This window comes from Chiloscyllium plagiosum, chromosome 21 (assembly GCF_004010195.1).
Source record: "Chiloscyllium plagiosum isolate BGI_BamShark_2017 chromosome 21, ASM401019v2, whole genome shotgun sequence".
Taxonomy (NCBI): Eukaryota; Metazoa; Chordata; class Chondrichthyes; order Orectolobiformes; family Hemiscylliidae; genus Chiloscyllium; species Chiloscyllium plagiosum.
Genome location: NC_057730.1, coordinates 49,573,621 through 49,592,394, shown reverse-complemented (window position 1 = coordinate 49,592,394; position 18,774 = coordinate 49,573,621). Strand labels below are relative to the sequence as shown.

Below are 18,774 nucleotides of genomic sequence, written 5' to 3'. Positions count from 1 at the left end.
TGGGACGTATAAGATTATGAAAGGATTGGACACTCTGGCAGTAGGAAACATATTTCCACTGATGGGTGTGCCGAACCAGAGGACACAGCTTAAAAATACGGGGTAGACCATTTAGGACAGAGCTCAGGAGAAACTTCTTCACCCAGAGAGTGGTGGCTGTGTGGAATGCTCTGCCCCAGAGGGCAGTGGAGGCCCACTCTCTGGATTCATTTAAGAAAGAGTTGGATAGAGCTCTCAAAGATAGTGGAATCAAGGGTTATGGAGATAAGGCAGGAACAGGATACTGTTTAGGAATGATCAGCCATGATTATATTGAATGGCGGTGTAGGCTCGAAGGGCTGAATGGCCTACTCCTGCACCTATTGTCTATTGTCAAATGAGGTTAGCAGTGTTTGTGGGAAGTTTAGAGATTGTGAGAACTTCACAGAAGCAAGAGGCTGCATGGAGAGAAAACATCAGTCAGAATATCTGACTTGGAAAGACACTAACTATCACTTTTCACACTAGATCTTGAAACAGAGTCATCTGGTGAAGAATCATCAGGACCATCAAGTCCAACAATCAAGTCGTACAGCAAAACAAGTAAATACTTAATTCCACATATCAACATCTGCTGAAACTCTGTATGCTGGTCAATATTGTGTTTATTACCTGATGGGTTAAATTAGCAAGTAAATTGCAAAATTAAAAACTGAAAATGCTTCTCAGTACCAATGCTATTGCGCATATTTTACTTTGTTATTCTTGATTTTGGGATGGGATGAACAGATTAATTTTAGTAATGTCAGAAATTGAAGTGCATGTTAGATTTAGCTGTAGTTATGCTGATTTCAGCTGTAACCTTGTCCATTGCTACACAGAGCAAGGAGAAAAGAGGAACTGAAATTGGCTGACCCAAGCCTGAGGTTAAGGTCAGAGATTTGAAAATCACACCACACAAGGTTATAGTCCAACAAATTTATTTGGAAGTACTAGCTTTCAGAACGCTGCTCCTTTATCAGGACAGCTACTGAAAGCTAGTGCTTCCAAATAAATTTGTTGGACTATAACCTGATGTTGTGTGATTTTCAACTCAGTACACCCCAGTCCAACACCGGCACCTTCACATCATGGCGATCAGAGAGGGTTTCGTGTTAAATTGAGAATTATGAACTGCACTGAAACCTTTGTTTTTGAGAAATTCTCTGGCTAAGTAGGCGGAACTTTTCCTTGGCAGATAGAATCACAGACTTTTAAGTACAGAAAGAGGCCATTCGACCCACTGTGTCTGTCCCAGCCTTAGCCTTTCTCCTACATTTGAGATACTCTTCCTGATTTCTATTATTATTACAATATGCATCATATGTGACCTTGGTCTTTTTTATTTTCACATCAATATCCCAGTCGTTCAGGGTATTCTAGCTTAAGATACCCCATAATTTACTTCTCCGGGGTATGTACCCAGCTTGCACCCTATTCATCTCTCTTTTGAAATCCCCCATTTTTTCACCCGTTGCTTTATCCACCAAAATGTGTTTCTAATCAATCTGCTCCGGTTCAACGTCTTAAACCCCCAAAATCTACCCTTTTCCAGTCTGGGATCTTGTTTGCTTCATCATTTCCTAGGGCCAGATCCAGCACAGCTTCCTCCCTGGTGGGACTGGAAAATGTACTGTTCCAGAAAGTTCTCCTGCACACCTTGCAGGAATTCCTTTCCTTCCATGCCCTAGACTCCACCTTTCTCCCAGTCTACCCTTTTGGGTAATTGAAAACAACTATTACAACACTAATTGTCCTGCAGTTTTCCATAATTCATAAATCCTTAAGATAGTGGAGCAGAATTAGGCCATTCGGCTCATCAGGTCTGCTCCGCCATTCGATTATGGCTGATATGCTCCTCACCCCCATTTTCCTGTCTTCTCCCCATAACCCCATTACCAATTAAAAGTCTGTCTAACTCCTCCTTACATTTACTCACTGTCCTAGCATCCATTGCACTTTGGGATAGCGAATTCCAGATTCACAACCCTTTGGAGAAATAGTTTCTCCTCAACTCTGTCTTAAGTTTGCTATGCCTTGTCCTAAGACTATGACCTCTCATCCTAGAATGCCCCACAATCTGCCAGTAGATGCTGTCTTCTGTCGTAGAGGTCTATAATAAATACACAACAAGGTCACCAGTCGCTTCCTGGTTCTCACCTCCAACCATATAGATTCTAATTTAGGATCTACACTTCATTCAAGGGCTGTGACACTATCTTTGACCGAGACTGCTATACCTCTTCTCTTTCTACTTACCCTGCCACATAACCTGGGATGTTAAGTAACTAGTCCTTATTCTGGCTTGAGCCAAGTTTCTGTCAAAACTATTATGTCATATCCCCCAAAGCAATTTCTGCTTCCAGTTCTCCAATTTTGTTCATTCTACTCCAATGCATTTACAATTAAATCCTCTCCTTATCTTTTCTTGCCATTGGGAGCCAAGTATTTATTTGTTCACATCAACACTCAAGCCTTTCCTCACTTTCCTTACCCCTTTCCCCATCTTCTCTCTTTTGACCTCACTGGTACAGGTAGACCATCCCTTTTCCAAAATCTTGAAACTTGAAGAGCTTATCGTGAAGTTTTTCTCTCATTAACAAGGTTGTTTGGCAAACAGTCAAAAATGTGTTGCTGGAAAAGCGCAGCAGGTCAGGCAGCATCAAAGGAACAGGAGAATCGACGTATCGGGCATAAGCCCTTCTAATGCCCGAAACGTCGATTCTCCTGTTCCTTTGATGCTGCCTGAGCTGCTGCACTTTTATAGCAACACATTTTTAAGCTCTGATCTCCAGCATCTGCAGTCCTCACTTTCTCCTAGTGCAAACAGTTAACCCAACTCCCCACCCACTCTGCCCACCTCACTCTGATGCAACATGGAGGCATTGGCAAGGCATCAATTCTGTCTCATGGCACGTGGTACTCACAGGTGCATCTGCTGTTTGGTAAGATTTTTTAAAATTTCACTGTTAAACTGTCACTTATTCCAAAATCTGAAAATTTTCAGATTCCAAAAACCAGTTGGCCCCAAAGGTTTAGGATAAAGGATTGTGTATCTGTACTTCCAAATCTCGACCCATTAATCGGTGCTGCCTCGTGCTCCCATGAGGAGGTTGAACAGTTCATCCACTTAACCAACACCTTCCACCCCGACCACAAATTTACCTGGACCGTCTCAGACTCCTCCCTCCCCTTCCTAGACCTCTCCATTTCTATCTCAGGCGACCGAATCAACACAGACATTTACTATAAACCGACCGACTCCCACAGCTACCTAGACTACACCTCCTCCCACCCTGCCCCTGTAAAAACGCCATCCCATATTCCTAATTCCTTCGTCTCCGCCGCATCTGCTCCCAGGAGGACCAGTTCCAATACCGAACAACCCAGATGGCCTCCTTCTTCAAAGACCGCAATTTCCCCCCAGACGTGATCGATGATGCTCTCCACCGCATCTCCTCCACTTCCCGCTCTTCTGTCCTTGAGCCCCGCCCCTCCAACCGCCACCAGGACAGAACCCCACTGGTCCTCACCTACCACCCCACCAACCTCCATATACATCAGATCATCCGTCGTCATTTCCGCCACCTCCAAACGGACCCCACCACCAGGGATATATTTCCCTCCCCTCCCCTATCAGCGTTCCAAAAGGACCACTCCCTCCGTGACTCCCTTGTCAGGTCCACACCCCCCACCAATCCCACATCCACTCCTGGCACCTTCCCCTGCAACCGCAAGAAATGCAAAACTTGCGCCCACACCTCCCCCCTTACTTCCCTCCAAGGCCCCAAGGGATCCTTCCATATCCACCACAAATTCACCTGCACCTCCACACACATCATTTACTGCACCCGCTGCACCCGATGTGGCCTCCTCTATATTGGGGAGACAGGCCGCCTACTTGCGGAACGTTTCAGAGAACACCTCTGGGACACCCAGAGCAACCAATCCAACCACCCCGTGGCTCAACACTTCAACTCCCCCTCCCACTCCACCAAGGACATACAAATATTTACCCTCCCCCCACCTTGTCTCAGTCAAATCCCTCGAACTCAGCACCGCCTTCCTAACGTGCAATCATCTTCCTGACCTCTCCGCCCCCACCCCCTCTCCGGCCTATCACTCTCACCTTAACCTCCTTCCACCTATCGCATTTCCATCGCCCCTCCCCCAAGTCTCTCCTCCCTACCTTTTATCTTTGCCTGCTTGGCACACTGTCCTCATTCCTGAAGAATGGCTCATGCCCGAAACGTCAATTCTCCTACTCCTTGGATGCTGCCTGACCTGCTGCGCTTTTCCAGCAACACATTTTCAGCTCTGATCTTCAGCATCTGCAGTCCTCACTTTCTCCATTAATCAACCCACTCCCTGCCGTACTAGTTTAAATCCATCCCCACTAAACTATTTACTCTCAGCAGGAGACCTCCAAGTGGTTGTTCAAACCACAATAATTTATTTGGATATGCAGCAACAAAGACTCTTCTGGTTAGTGGTTATTACTGTAAAAAATGCATGAAATTACAACATCGTGGAGGTGATGGTGCTTATGTTGTTTACTCTTTTGTATCAACAGGAGGTGTAGAAGCTTGTACAGAAATGGTGAAAGAATATCTGAGAGACATGAGCCAACATTCTTATATTTGCCATGAACATGACGAAATGCTTCTTGAAGACATTTACGTGGATGTCACAATGATTGAGGTTCAAGCAGAAAATAAGTCTGCAAAAAATGCCTCAAAGTGTTTGGACAAGGAATGCAAAATCTATGATATAGCAGAGCGAGAAAGAGCTGCTGTAAACTTGAGCAATCTCCTTAATGTTTCAGGAAAACGACCAAGAGAAACCAAAATAGTTTCCTTACTGGGGAGAGCAGGGATCGGTAAAAGTGTACTTGTCCAAAAAATCTGCCATGACTGGGTGAATGGGTCCTTCAGGCAGTTTGAGTTTGTTTTCTGGTTTAAGTGCAGGATGCTCAATTTTGCAAAGCAATACACTTTAAAAGATCTACTTTTCCAGCCGTTCCTTCCGACCTTAAAGAACACGGACGAAGTCTTTCAGTATCTCTGCCACAACTCCCGCAAAGTCCTGCTCATTTTGGATGACTTTGAAGACTTGCACCACCACGATGGCCTGCTGCAGTCCTCGGTGTGTGGCTCAGCAGAGAGACCCCACACCGTCAAACAGCTGCTTGCAGGCCTGCTCCAGAGGAAGTTGCTGAAGGGTTGCACGATGCTTATTACAGCAAGGCCAAAAGAAACTTTCAACCAGTATCTCGGGAGAGTGGACAAAATAGTGGAAGTGCTGGGGTTTCACCCGCTTCATGTGCAGGAGTTCCTGCACAGGTACTTTGAAGACTCCTCTTTAGCTGCTGAAGCCATGGTTTGTCTTCAGGAGCAGCGGTACCTGCTCAGCATCTGCTCCACCCCTTTACTATGCAGATTCATCTGTTTTGTTCTCAAAACCAAGCGCCGGACTGGAGATGGCCGTTTGGTATTGCCATCCACTCTCACTCGTTTGTTCCTGAACATTTTTCACATCCTGTTGCAGGGTAAAACTCAACACATCATGGCTTTGCACAGGCAGAACATCCTGGAGTTGAGCAAACATGCGTTTGCGGGGGTCCAGTGCCATTACAGTGTGTGTGAGGCCTCCAGAGCAGTAGAAATGTCCAATTTTGCTTTGAAGCACGGCCTTCTAAGACCCTTCCTGATGAATAGCGAAGGAAAGGGGCAGGAGTGCGGCAAGACTTTCTCTCATTCTTGTCTGCAGAACTTCCTGGCGGGACTTTACTTGTTGTTTTCCGAAGATGTCAAGTGCAAAGGGTTGATGAAGCTAATCTCCTTGGAGCACAGAAAGCGGAAATCTCAGGAGGACTGGCTCGACGTTGCTCGCAGGTTCCTGGTAGGACTGGCTTTTCAGGAAGGAAATGAGTTCCTTCACGGCTTCTCCCATCATCCGAAGGCCAACGTCAAAGGCAAGAAGCAAAAGAGCCTGCAGAAATATTTGGCTGAACTCGACGTCTCTGCACTCAGCACCAGTAAGTTGGTGGAGCTCTGTCACTGTGTTTATGAAACGCAGAGCGCTGAGCTGACTGCACGGGTAGCTGCTAAACTCGACCAGAGGTTGTCCTTCAGAGGCACGAGGCTGACTGCAACTGACATCTTCGTACTGCTCTACATGATGCAGAGCTCACCAAATAACTTTGCTGTCGACCTGAGGGAAACAAACATCGACTTGCCTGGAATCCAGCAGTTTGTCGAGTTGAGGAATGTCACCTCATTCAGGTTTGTCCACAGGTCTCCCATATTGGTACACTGAATATAGTGCCCTGCCTACACCTCCTACTTAGCTTTACTTTACTGTTAATGTGGAGATCTAATTCTAGTGGAAATCTCATTCTGCTAAACCTCCTTGACCTGATTCCTATCCTTTTTGAAAAGTACTGTTTTTAATCCCCAATTGTACAACCCTTATGGGTAAAGAAAGTTAAAAATCACACAACACCAGGTAACCTGATGAAGGAGCAGTGCTCTGAAAGCTAGTACTTCCATTTAAACCTGTTGGACTGTAACCTGGTGATATGTGATTTTTAACTTTGACCACCCCAGTCCAACACTGGCACCACCACATCATGGTTAGAGACGGTTGAGAGGAGATTTGATGGAGCTCTTCATTCTTTCATTTGTCGTTCTTCCTGAACAGAGTGTCGGTATGCGATGTGATAAAACTTTGGGAACATTTGGAGCAAAATGGGTTCCGTGAGCTGCTTCGTCAGTCACTTCTTAAATTTTCTGTGAATCCTTTCGAGATTAAGAGTTTGAAAGATATCGATGACCTTGATTTACTGGTACAAATTCATAAAGATAGAAGATTCCTTTCAAGGTAAGTAAATGCACCTCTTACTTCTAATTGACAGTCGATGAAAGTTTCTGCCTTCTCTTCCCACACCCCTCAATGTAATTTGCTTTGGAACGTATATTTTTTGTACTTTACATACAATTTAGGAGCAGGAGTAGGCTATACAACCAATTCAACCTGCTCCACTGGTCAATAAGATCATGGCTGATCTGACTATGTCCTCAACGGCACTTTCCCACATACTCCCAATAATCTTTGACTCTCTTGGGGCGGCACGGTGGCTCAGTGGTTAGCACTGCTGCCTCACAGCACCGTGATAATAAAGCTACTTCATTCATCCATCCTGGCACTACCTTTAGTAGTCAAGAGTGTGGTGCTGGAAAAGCACAGCAGACTAGGTAGCATCCAAGGGGCAGGAGAATCAACGTTTCTGGCATAAGCCCTTCATCAGTCATTCCTGATGAAGGGCTCATGCCTGAAACATCAATTTTCCTACTCCTCGGATGCTGCCTGACCTGCTGTGCTTTTCAGCACCACTCTTGACTCCGATCCCCAGTATCTGCAGTCCTCACTTTCTACTACCTGCAGTAACCAACTTCTACCTTTAGATGGAGCCCTTCAGTGCCATCCAGGAAAAGGGAGATGCTTCAAGGGGGAAGGGAATGACTTAAGGCAATGTTTCACAAGCTTGTTCCCACCATAACCCCAATGTGAAGATCAAAAGCTACCATAACACCACAGACAGTGATTTTGGGGAGAGTTGGGGTGGGCAGCTGAGAAGTGAAGGGCTATTAGAATCAGGGTGGACAGGTTTTTAGGTTATATTACCTACAGTGTGGAAACAGGCCCTTCGGCCCAACAGATCCACACCAACCCTCCGAAGAGTAACCCACCCAGACCCATTTCCCTCTGACTAATGCACCTAACACTATGGACAATTTAGCATGGCCAATTCACCCTAACCTGCACATCTTTGGACTGTGGGAGGAAACCCACGCAGACACGGGGAGAATGTGCAAACTCCACACAGTCACCCAAGGCTGGAATCGAACCTGGGACCCTGTCATAGAATCATAGAATCGTAGAATTCCCACAGTGTGGAAGCAGGCCATTTGGCTCATTGAGTCCACACTGATCCTCTGAGTAGTATCCTACCTAGACCCAACCGCCTATTCTACCCCTGTAACCCTGCCTTTCCTATAGCCTACCACCCAACCTGCACATTTTTGGACTGTGGGAGGAAACCAGAGCAACTGGAGGAAACCCACATAGACACAGGGAGAATGTGCAAACTCCATAGACAGTGGTGATCTGATGTCCATGATCTAATTGAATGGAGAACAGGCTGAGTAGCCCGCTCCTGATCTCTGAAGGCTGCTCCCTAAGTTTATTTGTTTCATTTCTTTTTGCATGAAGCATCTACTTCTGTTTAAATTATGATATTTAATTTGAAAATTGAATTTGAAGTTTGTAGAAAGCAGTACATGTCTAGGTAAAATAGTTCTGCTTTTGTGTCAGGTCTGTAGTATGAAAGAAAATAAACTGATGTCATTTCAAACAGGTATCCCTGCGTAATGAAGTGCAACAAAGAAATTTTCATCTTTTCTGTCTTTCTTATTTTTTCCTCTAACAGCACACACGACACAACAGGAAGTGAACTCTATGAGCTACCTGCTGTCAGGACATTACAGGTGCTGGAGTTTGCGTGAGTAATCATTTTATTATTCTGAATTGACTTGCTTCTTCAGTTTGAATATAACAATGACTAGGGTTAAGGTGTCTGTTAACTCAGGAAGTGCCTGCAGAGGATTGCGATGTGAGTTGGTACTTACTGTTCTTTCCATGGCTATTTAGCCACATTGTAACAGGCTCATAGGACATCCAGCACAGGTAAAGAGGCCACAAAGCTCTGTCAGCCTGTGTTGTTCCAGCTGATTCTGTTTGTCAATGACGCCTATTAAGTAGCATAAAAGAGAAAAAAAAGCCAGTTTTGAATGGAGAAAGTTAAAGTTGCTGGTTACAAGTGTGAAAGCCGTGGTACTGTCAACAATATTTGTAAATCTGTTTGTTTCAAACTACTGTATTATTCAAGGAGTGACGCTTTAGCATTTTAGAACATCCAGTTCAGATAGAAACGACAGTCCTAGTGTGATACCAGTCAGCTATGCCATTGTATGGTAAACCTTGGATTGAGAGGGTCTATTCACTGCTGTATCTGTGATAAGAGCAAAAGCAAAATTCTAATCTTGTAGTGAGGATCTTTTTGTGTTACTCAGCTAAGAAATTCTGTGAATACTTTAAGAAATGCATTTCTTCCACTGGCTCCCTTTAAAAAAATACTGATTTTCTTTACAAAGATTTTTGAAATTTTTCACACCAGAATTTGTTAATGAAGCAGCAAAGACAAGGCAACAAATTCCCTGTTAACCATGAACAGTAGAAACCTTCTTCCAGAAAATTATTTCAGGTGAACTCACTGTGAAAATACCTTAATTTTCACAACAAATTTAGCTCCAGGAATACAGCTGGTGCAAACTTTAGAAAATATAACATAACATTTCTCAATGAATAATTTTGACTATATTTTTAGTAAAAGCCTGCTATAATTAGGTGGATACTAAATATTTTGAATCAGTTATTAGAGAATCTTGCAGTGCAGAACTAGTGTGTTTGGTCCAGTTTGCAGTTTTCCCAATGGAATTCCTTTTCAATCCACAATCTCTGTTCAAATATTTAACTAATTTCCTCTTAAACATTATTTCTTCCTAATTTGAAAGATGTTTGACGTCATAACAATTTGCCTTTTCTTTAAAATGACATCATAACAATTTGCCTTTTTCTTTCCCCTTGCTTTGTGTACTGATTGTAACAAGATCAGCCAGGTGGACCTCATAAAATAGCAGTTTCCTGAATGGGGCTGTTAACCTGGTCCAATCACGGAGCCTTGGCTGACAGATATAAACAGGAGTGAAAAATAAGCACTACCGCAGTTAGGCGGTAGTGTGGGGATAATAAAAAAAAAGAAAAATAAACAAAAAAAAACAGAGGTTCTGTTTGCTCTAGAAGCCGGCTTTGAGCTAGCTGGGTCAGTGTATTGGACTACGCACTTGTAAGTAAAGGGTGACTTGGTAATGGGATACTAGCCTTCGTGGAGTTGTTTCACTTTGCTTTGTAGATTGTGCCATAGATGTTGACCCAGCATATAAATCAACACCATTTTCCCAGTCCCAACCATCATCTTTTTGAGTGGAGCCCCCTTTTCAGCATGTCAGAAAGATGGTCCTGAGCAATCACCTTATGGCTTTTACTGAGGTGTAGTAAAGAGAGGCTGGCCAGCCCACTGCCTGTAGGCAGGGTGATAATTTAAACATGTCGCTGAGATTCAAAGCCTCGGATTTAACCTGCTTTCCAGCTTTAAATGTGAACAGCCTGGGTTTCCCAACCTTGGAGAAAACCCAGCAGCCGCAGCAATGTGCGGATAACCTCAAGGGGAAAGCAAGTGGGGAGGGATGGTGTAGTGGTAATTTTATTGGACTAGTAATCTGGAGCAGCATGTTAATGTTCAGGGGGACATGGGCTTTGAATCCCAACATCGCAAATGGTGAAAGTTGAATTCATTAAAAATCTGGAATTAAAAGCTGGTCTAGTGGTGCCCATGCTACAATTGTCATAAAAGCCTATCAGGTTCACTAACATCACTTCAGGAAGGAAATCTGCCATCCTTACCTGCTCTGACCTACATTCAATACTAGAGCAATTTGGTTGACTTTTAACTGTCCTGTGGTGTTTAGGCTTTTGGAAATAAATCCTGACCCAGCCAGCAGCGTCCATAACCTGTGAACAAATAAAAGAGAATGCTAACACAGTACTGCTTGTGGCCATTAGAGGCCAGCTGCCTCCAGACCCCAAAACTTGGCCAACATCAGACCAACTTCTACACAAACCTCCCACTGCGACACCCTGACCTGAGATCAGACCCTCTTCCCCATCTTTCAGGAATGGATTCTCCCTGTCAAAGGTTTAGGGATTGGTTTGCACTTTGGTGTTGTTGGTCCCTACAGTGGCTCAGTAATTAGCACCACTGCTGCATAATGCTAAAGGCCTGGTTCAAATTCCTGCCTTGGGCAACTGACTGTGTGAAGTTTGCATGTTTTCTCCCTGTCTGCATAGGTTTCCACTGTGTGCTACATGTTTCCTCCCATAGTCCAAAGATGTGCAGTTTATGTCGATTAGCCATGTTAAATTGCACCAAAGTGTGCGAATTAGGTTTACAGGGATAGTGCTGGGGTGTGGGTCTGGTTGGGATGCTCTTCAGAGGGTCAGTGTAGACTCAAAGGGCCAAATAGCTTCCACACTGTAGGGGGGTCTATGATTTTATTGTAACTATCTCCAGTCCCACTTCCCTAGGGTCAGAAATTGGCTCTCTCACTCCCAATGTACTGTTATGTAAAAGTATATCCCAGTTTTCTGCTGTAAATTATAAAGATTCAGCATTGCACCATCACTCTCATATTCGCTATTTAATCATAAAGCTGAGCATCCCATGTTTATTTTTAACATTTTTATCAACAGCTACTTGACTGTTGCTCCTGGCCACCTTCATCAATGATTCATTCAGCTCTTTACTTTGTTTACAGTGTCGTCAGTATGATTCACGGTTTTGTAATCTAGCCTTTTGCTTGGATGTTGCCCCATAAATGTTGTTCTTTAAAACTCTTTGTTTACTATTATAGAGAGTCGCAAAATAGTGGCTTACTAAAATAGCTATTTCAATCTTACAGTCTTGGCCCAGTGGATGGACCTCAGGGGTTTCAAAAATTAACTAAGATTCTACCAGCTCTGGCATTTTTGAAGTATCTAGAGTAAGTAAAAATTTAATGTATTTATCAATGGTTTACTTTGTATGTCTTATAAATTAACCTCACTCTATTTGAAGTGAAAATCTAAACAATTAATAGCATCTAATCTGTTGCACCATTGGAAATTTCCAATTTGACATTTCTAGTATTTTAATTAATAACTTGCACTATTTTCTATTTTACATTTGCAAAATTTCTAATTCAAAATTTCCAATTTGAAAATGTTGGTATTTTCAATTTGAAAATCTCAATTTGACATTTCCAGTATTTTCATAAAAACATACTGATTCTTCATCAAACTGGAAAATCACAGCTTTATCTGGTGTGCGAGTTAAACAGAAACAAGAAACTAGCTTAATGTTGGATAAATAATAAAGCTGTATTTTCACATTAAACTGAATCATTCCATAATGTTTGGCTAATGAATTAGAACACACAGGTGGATTTCATTAATGCATTTCAAAATGCATCTATATTTAGAACTGTACTTGTATTATTTACAATGTGGTGTGTTTATAAAGACAATGCGATATGATTATTCTGTAGGAAGAAGTATTGACTCAAATGTAATTGTCTGTCATGTGTTTGCTCCATGCATTGTGTCTAAAATCGAAGCAATTTCACATTGGGTTTGTCCATCGCCAAGGGAACGATTAATTGATTTTATATCGGTTTTATGGTGGCTGTTCTATAATTTAGTCTTTTACACAAATGTTTGCCCCATAAATGCTGTTATTCTAGAAGGCAAAATCTTAGGTCAAGTAATACAGTGCTGCTTCTGTACCTATGACAGGAGATCATGATATATCATTGGAGTATAGGAGGTTGAGAGGTAACCTGATAAAAGTTTATAAAATAATAGATAGAGTTAATGATAGTTGTCCTTTCCTTAGGGTGAGAGTTTCAAGACAAGGGGACACATTTTAAGGTGAGAGGAAAGAGATTTAGAAAAGACATGGGAAGCAATTTCTTTTACACAGTGGGCGGTTCGCATGTGGAATGAACTTCCTGAGGAAGTGGTGGATGTAGGTACAATTACAACGTTTAAAAGACATTTGGATAAGTACATGAATAGGAAAGGTTTGGAGGCATATGCGCCAGGAGCAGACAGGTGGGACTAGTTTAGTTTGGGATTATGTTCAGCATGGACTGGTTGGACCGAAGGGTCTGTTTTCGTGATGTATGACTCTATCATGCTTGGCTGTTTTGCACCATTCTTAAGCATCTGCTGAAGCGTATCCACAATTGTTCAGTGACATCCATCATCCAACTATACCTAGACTGACCCTGCTTTCTTCTGCCCTCCACTTTATCTTTTAGAAGAGATCTCTGCCACTTGTCAACTTTGACCACATCAGTGAAAGATTGACATTTTATTTTCTGAGTGTCACATTTTAGGAATTGCAATTTCAAACACTTCTTTGCTTGTTATATGATCTGTGTATGAAATTTTTAGCATATGTCTTGGTGTTCATATTTCAAAGGCCTCTATTTTCTTTCATAGATCTTAACTTATTGTCCAGCTTTCTGAGGCATACAGGGAAGTGAACAGAATGTAGCATCTTATGAGACTTGAATTTCCCTGTTGTTAACATATCCTTTAACTTTACATAATTAGGTCTAGCTATCTCTATCTCCTCCTATCTGCATCGCAATATAACCCATAGGAATATTGTATATGGAATACATTGCAGGAAATGAAGTCTCCACTTATTGGAGCAATGCAGGTTCACAGGCTAGATTTCACCACACCAAAAGCAGATAAACTATTCCACCTATAACAATTCTTAACTTGTGCCAAACTTTATACTTTATTACTGGAATGGTTCGCTTACAACTGAAATCTTCTGATATTTTCTTCTAGTCTTGAAGGTCCAAGCTCCCAGAAAGTTAAAATGAGTGAAAACAAAATTGGAGATGAAGGAGCTGAGAGACTAGCAAAGGTGTTGTCTAATCTAACATCGCTAGAAAAACTGACGTAAGTTAAAATATTTACTCAACAACATTTTGAAATACAGGACAACCTTGATTATCCGAACGAGACAGGCGGGGAGTATTTTGTTCGGATATGATCGTAAACAAAGGAAGAACTTATGGGACCTTGGGATCTTGTTCGGATGATCCAAACTTCGGTTAATTGATGTTCAGATAACCGAGATTGTTCTGTATATGTTAATGTGTCTTGTATTTCAAACCATACATACGAGTGATTACAATATTTGTGTATTTTAAAAAAAATATTACATTCATTTCTGGACTGGGTGCACTTTTTACTATCTACGTGCAATGCCCATTTTAAAAGCCAAGGTTTTTCTGCTGTGCCTGAAACTTAATCACCTAAAGGTCAGTTGTTCCTGTCACTGTTCCCTCAACCTTTTACAATTATCCTTTTCCATTGTACTCTCCATCTCCTCAACTTTCCTGTGTCTGCTTTTTGTATCTTTTATTCCCACACCCTCCCCTTCTCCTTCTCTCTGTGCCTCCTCCCTCTCCATCTTCCCTGTTGTCACCATCTCCTTCCCTCCTTCTCTTCCTAGCCTTTCTCCTCTCTCTTCAGGTGACTAAATAGCAGGAGTATGGCAGGGGGAGAGAAGGAAGGGAATAAGAGAAGTCACACCTCACAGGAAAAGTCCAAGCAAACTTGGTAATCTTTGTTACAACACTTAACGGACCATTCTCTCTGACTAAGGTCACAGCAGATTCAGTAATAGATTATAAATGTACATTGAGCAGTACATTTTTCTAGTTTGCCTTTACTCATGGATTAGCTCCAGAGTTTTCCAAAATTACAACTGCAGTATGGAAAACTGCAACACCGTAATTTATTACTATCTTAGTTCAGTATTTTCTTATCATCCTTAAATATTGATTGAATATCCAAATTATTTTGAAGTAACTTGCTTTTATTTTGCTTTTCAGATTGTCGCGGAACCAAATAGCTGACCGAGGAGCACAGGAGCTGGCTAGATCACTTCCCAACCTGAAGTTTTTAAAGACACTGAGGTAGGTTTTAAAGTAAATACTTTTTGAGGTATTTTAGGAGAATAACTTTGTCATAGAAGCTCCTACACCCAAGGTGTAACCTTATTTTTCGTCACGCAAGCCAATCTCCCAGCCATGGACTCCATTTAGACTTCTCATTGCCATGGAAAAGCAACCAACAACATCAAAGACCCTTCCAATCCCAGTAATACTCTCTTCCAATCTCTTCCGTCAGGCAGGAGATACAGGAACTTAAACACATGAAACAACAGGTTCAAGAACAACTTCCCCACTGTTATGGACCTCTCTAATTTCAAATCTAACATTGATCTTGCTTTGGTGCACCTCCTGTGTAGCTGTAACCTTGCATGTCTCGTTCTGTCTAAACACCATATGAGCTGTATGTCCTTGTATATTATGAGCTGCCTGTACTGCTTGCAAAACAAAACTTTTCACTGTACTCAGCTACATATGACAACAATAAATCAAATCAAATCAAACTTACTCTTTGGATTTTCTAGCAGCAACATCCAGGAATTTTAATTAAACTTTTAAAATTAACACATAAGTTTACAGTGATGTGTCCCAGATGCTGGAAGGATCTGTTTAACACAAATTGGCAAAAATATTATTAAAATTTAAGTCAGTTTTAATTGTTCCATGCAATTGCTTTACTTCCCATGTCAGTTTAAGGACATTGCTGAATCTTGCCAGACATTTTCCCACAAACCTGTCCTCTTTCAAGAGTCCTGAAACCATCTCTCAGGTGACCTGTTCCCTTGCTCCTCCAAAAGTGCTTGTGAATGAGTTTTTCTGACTCATCCATTCACTCATAGAAAAACATTCAATGTTGAGATCCAGTGTCTGTCCTGCCATTCCACAGTGTCATGTCAAGAGAACACTCCACTGCTGCCACAATGTGATCATAGATATGTCTGCCTTATGTGAAAATAAATCTGGAGTTGGTGATTTCAAGCTTTTTAACCTACCGTTAATTAGAAATTAGATTTTAATACTTCACCTATAAACATCCTGAAATGAACCTGTTTGCTTTGTACACCTGTAATATTTTATCATTTGAGTGTTTTATTTGGTGGGGTTCTTTTCATACTAATACTTTTGAGGTTGCATCAAGCTAAGTTAATTATTTTAATTTAACACTAATTTCAGTCGCCTCTTCTGCCATGTCAAAAATACAACTAATTACTAATCCGTCCTTTGTCTGATCCCATTTCACTTTATTTTACAGTCTGTATGACAATATCATTGGTGACAAAGGGGCAGAAAAATTAGCAGAAATACTCCCGATAATGAAGTCGTTGAAAGTTCTAGAGTAAGTATCAAGTTGGTGATAACTATGTAAAAACAAGTCTGGGGGTAATTACTTGCACCTCTCTTTGTTTCTAGCTATACTGATCCTTCCTTGCTGAAATTATTGTCGAAATTGGTATGTGTAAATTGCACAATATAAAGAGATTTCTACAGACTGAAGTCCTGCATCTGAGCTGTGATCTAGAGTACAGCTCTCATTATTCTGATCCTTGCTGCTTTGGATCACCCCAGTATCTCCATTATGAAGCAGTGTAGGATCAACATAAATACACAGAAGCATCTTGGGTCTGTTTCCAAAGACTCTGTTAAATCTGTGATTATGTGTGAACCTGGTGAAGATCCTCTTTGTTTACAAGTTCTACAGCAACTTGAGTGTTACAAAAGGGAATGCTTATTGAATGCTGCCAAAGAAATGACAAGGTGGGTCTTTGTCACATCCCTCTCCATTGGAGAGCTGGGATTGGGAAAGTGTGTTCCTCCTAGCAGGTCACTGCTGACCTGATCTTGACCCATTGTGCAGGCTAAGATGTTAACATGAGATATTGATCAAGGCCCATGAGCCAGGTTTGATCCTCAGTCTCAGGTGAAATGTTTCTGGAAATGTGATGGTCGCTATTGTTAAAGCATCCACCTGACTTGTGGCACAGGTTTACAGCACTCCATCTGCCTGTTTTGGATTGAAAAACAAGCTTAAATGATTTTCTACCCCATTCTGTCCATTTGCAGTTCCCAAGTCCGTAAAACTAAGAAGCAGAACTAGCTATTCAGTCCATCTAATCTGCTCTGCTATTCAGTGGGATCATGGCTGATCTGATAAACTTCCAACTCTTTCTTGCCTTTTCTCCATTCCTTTAACCTCCCTGCTCTTGTATTCCACATTGCTCTTAATAAGACCATAAGACGTAGGAGCAGATGTGAGACTGATAGCATTACATTTTGTTTTAAAACAGTGAAATATATTGGAAATTACATTTTAGAGGCCCTGTATATAAGTGTAATGGTTTTACTTGTTTGAATTAGACTTGGCTTTCAAACAGTAATGTTAACTGAGCCCTTTTATTTTATTTCTGTAGTGTTAAATTTAATAAAATCACAGACACTGGAGCCCAGAGGCTGACTCAGAGTTTAAAAGATTGTCCCCATATTGAGACAATATGGTAAGTTTGACAAAGTTTCATAAATGATTAATTTGTACTATCCCTCTTAAAATCTTCCCTTTGTTTTATACTTGGGATGTACATTAGGTAAGTACACCATTACTCCATGCATTTTGAACTTCCAACAATGTTATTTTCAAAACTGGGTTGATCTGAATAATTATTTAATTTCCTTCCTTACTCTTTTGAAAGACTAATGGAGGGGCTCCTATTGGTCTTCCAGGTTCAGGAACTCACTCCTTAATTGGGCATTGAATGGGCATTCAGAATACTGTCCAAAGCCAGAGCATGTTTTGGGGCTGGGATCCAGAAAAATGATCTAGTCATTAGGGTCCTGCTTTGTCTCACCCTCACACCCACATGCTGTCTCGATCTTCCCTAACCGTCGGCACAGATCATTGGATATTGTGCAAGGAAGGAAATCTGCACTGATCTTTTCTCTGTCCCCAGCTCAGGGACACTGAGCCCAGTCATAGTGTTTCAATGCTTAGATCAACCAACCAATTTGACTGAAAGCATTCACATTTACCTGCACAAGTGTCTTTGTTTTGTTGATGCACACAACTCCTAACATTCAGTAACAGAATTCATAGTGGGGGTTGAAATCAATTGTAGCCATCCTGCCGTGTTAGTTAAGATAAGCCTTTGTTATCTGTGTGCCCAAATGTTACATTGAACATTGTTCTTACCCGCTAGACAGTGAGGGAGTTTGTGTTATGGTTTACAGCTATCTGTTCTCATTCTACAGGCTATGGAGCCCAACAATTACACACTGGATGTCAGAACACATTCAACAGATTGATGTTCGAATTAATTTACAGTAGGCAGTTCTTAATACTCAGGTAAAGTCTCAAGTAAGTGTACCAATTTCTCTTCTCTTTAATACTTAATTGTTAGTTAGAGTTTGATGACTTTCCTTACTATTTCTTCTCAATAGCATTCTTCTTATTTATGACATAATTTATACTTGAAAGCTAGCATTTAGAAATGTGTCCTTTGTTGTTAGTTTTTATGCCCTTGCTACTTTAGAGGGGAGATGGACATGAATCCAGCAAGCGAGAGACCCAGGCTAATGGACATCTGGTTTCAAATTCTATTGTGGCAACTTGTGGAATTTTAAGTCAATCAACAAATTTGGAATATAAATCTAACACCAATGATCCTGACAACTATATAATTAAAATATGATATGTTTAAATCTATTGTCCTTACCTAGTTTGATCCACATGTGACTTTACACCCTCAGCATTAATTGCCTGGCATGTCACTTAGATCAAGTGCACTTTAGGATGGGCAACAGATGTTGGCCTTGCCAGTGACACCCACTTTCCATTTTGAAGAAGAAGCACCAGACTTTCCCAATGGAATGCTTCAATCAGAAACAGGGAGCATCTGGTTTGTGGATGGTTTCTTGCCTACTGTCAGTGTTGGTACACTGAAGGAAATAACATCTCCACATCTTCCCTATCAAGCCTCCAAAGAATCTTGTATATTTTAATAAGATCTTCTCTAATTTTTCTAAATTCCAATGAATGCAAGCCCAAACCACTAAACCTATCCTAAAAAAA

The 18,774-nt window shown here is 41.5% G+C and overlaps 1 protein-coding gene across 1 annotated transcript in view; it reads left to right on the top strand.

Moving 5' to 3' along the window:
- The window catches only part of ciita (class II, major histocompatibility complex, transactivator), an 86,221-nt gene extending 67,739 nt beyond the window's left edge, over positions 1-18,482 (top strand). The window contains exons 11-20 of the mRNA XM_043711088.1: positions 508-582; positions 4,592-6,302; positions 6,721-6,900; positions 8,510-8,581; positions 11,658-11,738; positions 13,600-13,713; positions 14,655-14,738; positions 15,967-16,050; positions 17,123-17,206; positions 17,955-18,482. Coding sequence (XP_043567023.1) covers positions 508-582; positions 4,592-6,302; positions 6,721-6,900; positions 8,510-8,581; positions 11,658-11,738; positions 13,600-13,713; positions 14,655-14,738; positions 15,967-16,050; positions 17,123-17,206; positions 17,955-18,030 — 2,561 coding nt within the window. The 3' untranslated portion in view covers positions 18,031-18,482. The remainder of the gene's footprint in view (positions 1-507; positions 583-4,591; positions 6,303-6,720; positions 6,901-8,509; positions 8,582-11,657; positions 11,739-13,599; positions 13,714-14,654; positions 14,739-15,966; positions 16,051-17,122; positions 17,207-17,954) is intronic.
- Positions 18,483-18,774: the final 292 nt, after the last annotated feature.